This window comes from Saccoglossus kowalevskii, chromosome 12 (assembly GCF_978046115.1).
Source record: "Saccoglossus kowalevskii chromosome 12, keSacKowa6.1, whole genome shotgun sequence".
In the NCBI taxonomy this organism is placed as follows: Eukaryota; Metazoa; Hemichordata; class Enteropneusta; family Harrimaniidae; genus Saccoglossus; species Saccoglossus kowalevskii.
The window spans coordinates 23587300-23594920 of record NC_140652.1 but is presented as its reverse complement, the minus strand read 5'-3'; the positions used below and the strand labels follow the sequence as shown (position 1 = coordinate 23594920).

General features: G+C 34.7%; 1 protein-coding gene across 1 annotated transcript; it reads left to right on the top strand.

Annotated features, from left to right (window-relative positions):
* Nucleotides 1–5064: 5064 nt before the first annotated feature.
* LOC146735652 (beta-1,3-galactosyl-O-glycosyl-glycoprotein beta-1,6-N-acetylglucosaminyltransferase-like) lies at nt 5065–6543 on the top strand. The gene has a single exon (XM_085505983.1). The coding sequence runs from the start codon at nt 5065–5067 to the stop codon at nt 6541–6543; it is 1479 nt and encodes a 492-aa protein (XP_085362109.1).
* The last annotated feature ends 1078 nt before the right edge of the window (nt 6544–7621 follow it).

Genomic DNA, 7621 nt, shown 5'->3' with positions numbered 1-7621 from the left:
AAGCAATAATTGTGGCTTTAGCATTCAACTTATTTTCAGTCACTTATCAGAAAATTAAAGCAGTGTGCCAAATGAACATAATTTAGCGCCCAAATGGTGTGGTGTAGTACATAATCGTGTCATCGAGCTAAAACGAAATTAGCTTGAAAAGACCCGAGGCCCGCTCAGAGCTACTGTAAAAGCGTAAATCAAATAAACTGTTAAATAATAAATAATAATCATCGCCATGGAAACAAATAAAATAATTATCGAATTTAAACTGATCGAGCGCTATTTTATTCATCAGTTATCGAAGCTTTACAAAAATCAAAAATAAACAGACACCCCAAATCAAGGTGAGCTTCGTTAAATGATGATGTGGCCTATAAAATTAAAATAATTCGGGAAACTGAGTAATCGTTTCTGTGGTGTAGTGATGTAGTGGTACTGTTTGACAGTTTTAAAAATACTTCTATGCCGTTTTATAAGTTGCAGTATGCCTTTGTTATTGACATTCAGTGAAATAAAGTCAAAATTATTTTTGAACAAAAAAAAAAAACAATACACACAAGGTTTTGATAGCGCGATAGAACCCGAGATGTCACTAGCTGTGACATCTAAACAACCACCCAGCTGTTGATTGACAACATGTGTCTTACTGTCTATAACAGTAGAGCTCTGTCTCTGATTCTTTACTGCTACAGACGACTGACTGCTGACCGACTGTAACCACTATCAAATGTCCCATATTGTTTTTTGTTGGCTCCGTTGAGTACTGCCATCCGCGATCAAGTATGTTATTATATACCCGAATTCAGTTGGAATTTATGAAAACATGAAACCACTTAATAAAAAATCAAATAATAAACATTATTTTTACCACCCTGTGCACGGATTATAACTAGATTAAAGTTACACAATTTGTGTAACACGATATAGAGATAAGTTCTCATACGAGGCGCCATTAGTAAATTCATTAATGTTCAGATTGGACGAAAATGTAGACGCATACAAATTAGATAGAAACATACATACACGCAGTGATACGACAAAATACAAAGGGGACTTGTTAGAAAAAAAATACACATGCTCAGATTGGGCGAAATTTATACGCAAAGAAGCTACATGTTTAGAAATGTACATATAGGTACAAATATATACATCGTCGGGGTCTCTTCTAAAAAATATAGAGAGAACTACAGTTACTGTCATGTCTGCTGTAGAAATAACGTGTGTATAGGGGGTCTCGTATGCTATGACTTTTCAAGCTTCTAGCATATGCAAGTCATGCAAGAGCATGGACGGCCACGAGTAGCGTAGTGGTTGTTGCATCAGACTAGTGATCAGTATACCGAAATTCAAATTTTACCTCAGACTGAACACCAAGAAGGGTCGACCCCTACCTTGGGTTAGTGTTCCATAGACTCAATACGAAGGCCACACAGATTTTTTTTTTTAAATCATGCAAGTTGATCAGATGTAAGAGGTTCAGATATAAAGAAATGAAAGAATTTACTTTCAATTCATGCGGTGACTTTTGTAAGGACCAGTTAATATGCTATGGATCCGTTTAATCACCTAATTCAGACCATTTCCTGATTTGAAACATTCATTCATATTTTTTTTCCAATTTCTACTCTTTTAATTTATCGCAACCCAAAAATGACATCAAGCGATAAATGGTGACGATTTGTTGTTGATGTACAAAAACTGTTTCAAGATATTGATATCTTTGTTTGGGTTGTTACAGAAATGAAAATAATAGGTTTCAACTTGTATCCTAATTCCCGAAAATCTACACTTTCGTTTTCACAATACCAAAGGCATACAAGGTTATGCTGTCGTGTAGATATATGTCATACATGTACATCTTTCACACTAATCATGGCCACATCTAGAGTTGAATTTACAATGTCTAAATAATAAATAGGCAATTGTTGTGGAACAGTCATTATAATATTCTGCAATATTTTCTCTACTAGAAGCATAAATAGGTAATATGTTTGTTTTCTATCATGCTTCTAATAGAGAAAATATGCTAATGGCATTATGCGTGAGTTTAATAGGTTTACATCACACTTGTCAAATTCTTGAAAGTATGTTAATATTGGGTACAATTAATTAATTAAATGCACTGCAATGATAATGTGTAGTGTTCACTATAATGAAGAAGAAAATAAGTTTAAGTGTTTGCTTTGAGCAAGAGACAATGTATTCGATATATAAGGATATTCATTATAAGGTGTCCGTTATACCAAGGTACATAGGAAAGGATGAAACTTGGGATAGTTATACATTTCTGATGGAAACAATGCATGTTCATTTTCTTATGGATTTATGTGCAGATTGATGTGATATTTTTTTGTATGTGTCCTACTTTTACTGTGTTTTTTTCTGACACACTTAACCAATTTTGGAAGAAAATCATGATAGTTGATTTCATATGTTTGAAATTATGTTTCTTTTTGAAATATCATTTCAGAAAGATCAAGTCAACCCATTACAATACAAGATCAATGCCATTGACAATGACAAGTTAATCTGGAAGTTTGACTTACAAGTTCAACTTCATTTTGAGCAGTATCAAATCAAGATGTGTAATATAAATATAGCCCCTCAACCGTAAAACACTATATTGTGATTTTTCATTTACTAAAAATTTTGGTTGAATGGAGTAGAAGAACTGTGTTGCTTTGCAATATAAACTATTTTTATGTATAACGTGTGAGTGATTTGTAATTTGTCATTTGGTCCAATTTCCATATGAAAGCACGGAAACGCAGCTTGCCACCAGAACAAAAATAGATTACCCGGCATGGAAAGCAAATTATGACATTGTTTCTCGAGTTTTTTAAACCAGAATAGTATAGACTTTGTCTCAAAGTAAACAGCATCATCAAAATTAAAATCAATACGAATCAATACGAAGTCCTTCATCACATATTCAGTTAGTTGGAATATTCTGTTGCAGCCACACGCCATCGTATTCAAACGGAGTGAAAACATAGTTCAAATGAATCACAAACATACAATATACAGATATAACCGATATGATCATGGGATTTGGAGCATTGGAAGGTTGGCGTTAGAGAATGGGATACGATTCATGGGACACAAAACAAGTCATGTAACTTCCTCTCACTGAGATCTCGGCCATGAGTACCTTTGGAAATCAGTCGCTGTGTATTAATGTATGCACCTTGCAACACATTTTCGTGGACCGTAGATTTACTTTATGTACATGTGGATTTTAATCTTCGTCCTGCCATCACCATGCACTTTTACATTGACTTGACCTGGTACGGTTATGGCATAGACGTTTTCTACCCAGTACCTGAAATTACCAGAAATATTCAAATTAATATGAATCCTAATAAACCATTAACGTATTTTGACATTGACTTCTACGATGTTGATGGTTCAACCAGCTTGCTCGAAACAATCGGATTACTGGAGTTATTACATAGTATCAATGATGGCGACAGTTCAACCAGCTTGTTTGGATTACTGGAGACAGTATAATGATATGGAGAGTTATTAGAATAGAGTTAGTATAGATATATCGAACAGAAATTGCTCAGTTTGTTTTTATTACCTACGTATATATCTGTATATTTATGTAATAATTGTCATTAAAATAATAACAATCTATTTTTAACTGTTTCGAGGGAAGAGGAAGACGTCAATGAGGCTTAGATCAATCATTCATTTTAACATTATTAATTCGATATATTAATTGTGTGATTATGTATTAAAAGTCCATTGTAATCCATGTCGTCTCACCAAATATTAACAAAGAAATGACATATTGATCGAATATATACATATTTTATACTCACATATAATATGAATATAACGGGTTTGAAATCGAGCCATCTGGCGCCAGACACATCAGTTAATTACCTAGGGATATCGTCGACTGATATCACGCACATGCTGACTGCAATATGCAGCAGCTATTGGCTTGATAAAAATGATACAACATCTAAATAGTCGTTACTCGCAAATTCGAAAATTCTACTGGATATTTCACGATTTACTTCGTCAACATTGTTTCCAATCAATGGTGGTTAAATTACTGGCTTTTGTCGAAGCTAACCAATGCAATGCTGCGCCATGAATCATAGCGGAAATCATATGTCATAAATTTAACTAACGCCTGATTGATGAACTATTTTGTTGATTATATATGTGTTCTAGTAGCAGCTTGATGTGTATATTTCTACAGGCATACCATGAACAGACAATAACTGTAATAACAGAAACAGGTGAGTTGGTTTCAAAAAGCTGACATGTTTTGATGCCTATACACAGTTTAGTGTGTTTACACGGCGTTAGCACCATTATATTACGGTTTGCCACCATTATATTACAGTTTAATTTGCAGAGTATATTTGCATTGACAACTGATACAGCGCATTTGGCATACGCTGCATTAGAGACGAATACAAAAGCATTTTTGTCTATTTATTGTATTGACGTCAGTAAATCATGCATTTTCAAAATGGCGACACTGTGAGTTCAATTTTATCGGTCTCACATTATGTACAGCAAAGACTGCAACCTATTATAATATTAAATCAGAATATATTAGCCGGTTATTTGTTAAAATATGTTGACAAGATATGGGGTTGTTGCTTGCATTACATAATTATATATATCACATAGTTCATAATAAAAACATAGAAAAGTTAATTCATGACCGTAATACAGTGAAAGAAAAACGAAGCAGGTAGTCTTCGGCGCGTGTGTTCTACAGTCTACTTATACAATCTACTGAATACACACCTTGCATCGCGGATTTCCTGTCCCTAGTACACATGTCAATATTCCAGACATTTCATTTGGTTGACCAATACACATGTTTCAAACTAAATATTAAATGTATCATCCTGTATCACATATGCAACAATTTTAATAACATTTGTATTGACACTTTTATGTTTCATGCAAACGCCAAGTAAAAATAATACTTGACACCTAGGTAAGTCTTAATTTACGGTGTACAGCAACGATACATTCTACTTTCACTAATAGGACTACTCATCAACTGATTGTTTTTTTAGGAACAGTGGATATATAGACATGGGTTGTTTTTCACGACGCTTCACAAGACAACGGGTGTTCGGGGTAGTTTTGCTACTGCTACCACTAACAGTTGTCTACCGTCTATCTTATGATATCCGTCTGCGTCAAAATATAACAAAGCATGATATGAGAGAATACAGTTATGATAGGAACTGGATATCCGAACCGCCAAATCGAAAACCTGCAACTAATGTTTCGATAGCAATTCACAAAATATCACAGCCATCACGCACAGGCACAGGGCCGGTAGTTGTATTGAATAACACCATAACAGTACAAGGTAATAGAGAAAGAACGAGTTACGCTAGGACTCTCAACAATGATATGGATACCATCAATTGCGCGAACTTGGTCAATGGTAAAGTTGAAAATCGCAAAGTAGTTACATCAATTGCTAAGACACTTGCATCCAGAATTCGCAACGATTCAGACTACAAATACATGACTGAAAACTGTACAAACTTTGCCCACAGTAGAGGGTACTACTCTAAACCAGTTACTGACGAAGAACTCGATTTTCCTCTAGCATTTGGAATTTATATTTACCAGTCTGTTTATCAAGTTGAACAGTTACTGAGAATTATTTATAGATATCATAACGTGTATTGTATTCATATTGACGAAAATTCTTCTAGTGAGTTTAAGAACATAATCGCATCAATAACTAGGTGTTTCGACAATATCGTCTTAGCTCCTACTTTTTTTCCAATCAAATGGGGATCAATGAACATTGTAAGAGCCGAACTTGTCTGCCAAAAGGAGTTGTTATTGAAACACAAATCCTGGAAGTATTATTTAAATGTTTGCGGTCAGGATTTCCCGTTGAAGACAAATCTAGAAATCGTGAGAATTCTTCAATTATATGGTGGTAAAAACGATATACAAACATCTGCACAAGTTAATGAATTGAGAGCAAAATTTGTTTATGTGGAAGATGACAAGTCGATATGGAATACGTGGGTTTTTAAATCTGATCCACGCCCAACAGCTATAAGGCGTATTCGCAAAGGAAGTTTGTTCGTTGCTTTGACTCGTCAGTTTGTATTCTTCCTACAGAATTCTAAAATATCCAAAGATTGGTTTAACTGGTTGAACGATACCTACGTCCCAGACGAAAGCTTCACTCAGACATTAGCCAGACTTCCAAATGCTCCCGGGGGACCAAACAACCAAGAAAGCCCCGAGATGCTTACTCGATATGTCGTATGGAACTATGGTGCTAGGCCAAGGCCCAAGTGTGATGGGTACTGGTATCATCATGTGTGTGTGTTCTCTTGGAAACATCTAAAAATATATCCTTCCAGACACGAGTTATTCGCCAATAAATTTTTCCCAAACTTTGATTCTATTGTTTCTAATTGTTTAGAAGAACTTCTTGAGAATCGAACAAATAACCCAGTACAAATAAATACAAATATGTATAAAGAATTTATTTCCACCAGGGTGTGGTCCTTCAGAGAACCGTGGTATATATAGACTCAACCGTGGCATATGTAACTGCGAGTGTATATCGAACATACATTCTCTACAATGAGACGTTTGGCAAGTATCGCACCAAATTCAAAGTTTCATGTAGGTGCATGTTAGGGAGCATACTACAAATCAACATGAGAGAATCATTACATATGCAGAACAATTATTACATTGGAAAGCTGCACAAATATTGAATAAATGCAGACAATTAGTAAATTCTTAGGCTGGTTATCATTAACAATATTAGATTTAGATAATTAAATTGGTCATATAAGCCCGTGTGAAGACAAGACAAATTTTCAGCTCCCTTAATTTATTAGTTTGGGTGTAAGCAGACTTTTTTAAAAATCGTGCAAGTGTAATGCAAGCCTGGGCATAGCGATCGAGCTCGGTAATATATATTCCATAGATAGGAGTGGAGTTTGATGTAAAGGTGTGAAAAATTGATGATAGTAAAATAAAAATCATTTCGTTTTTTTTCATATAATGTTATTGGAAGTAGGCAAATCTAAGCATTAGACAAAAGTAGGCAAATTTCAAAACTAATTTAGAATCCCTAAACTGATAAAAGATTGATTGAAAGTAAATAGTCATTATATCTGAATAAAAAATTAAAGAATTATGTTGTTTTTAACAAAATAAATAAGTCAACAATCTTGCGAAATTTGTTTCCATTTGAATGACAATATTTGAGACATATTTTCCTAAACCTGGACAAATAATTTGCAACTCTAACTCACCTCGTTTATCCCACTGCCTAGTCAACAGTGTTCTTAATTAGTTTAGTGTATTAATATATCTAGCATAGATATTACGACGTGCAGTCTGAAGACGCTATCTTCTGGAATGGTGATTCATTGTATTATTCGAAACTATACCTCGAAATTGGAAATGCCTAATAGATGGTCAGACATGTGCCGCGTGTATTGCATTCATGAAAGATTCCACGTTTGGAGGGCGACATGCCTGGCACGCGACATGATTAAACGGACACGTGTTTATATATCGGCGAAGGCCATTGAATGGATGGTATCTACAGTTGGATGTTTATGGAACACGACCCTATTAAACAAACACATAC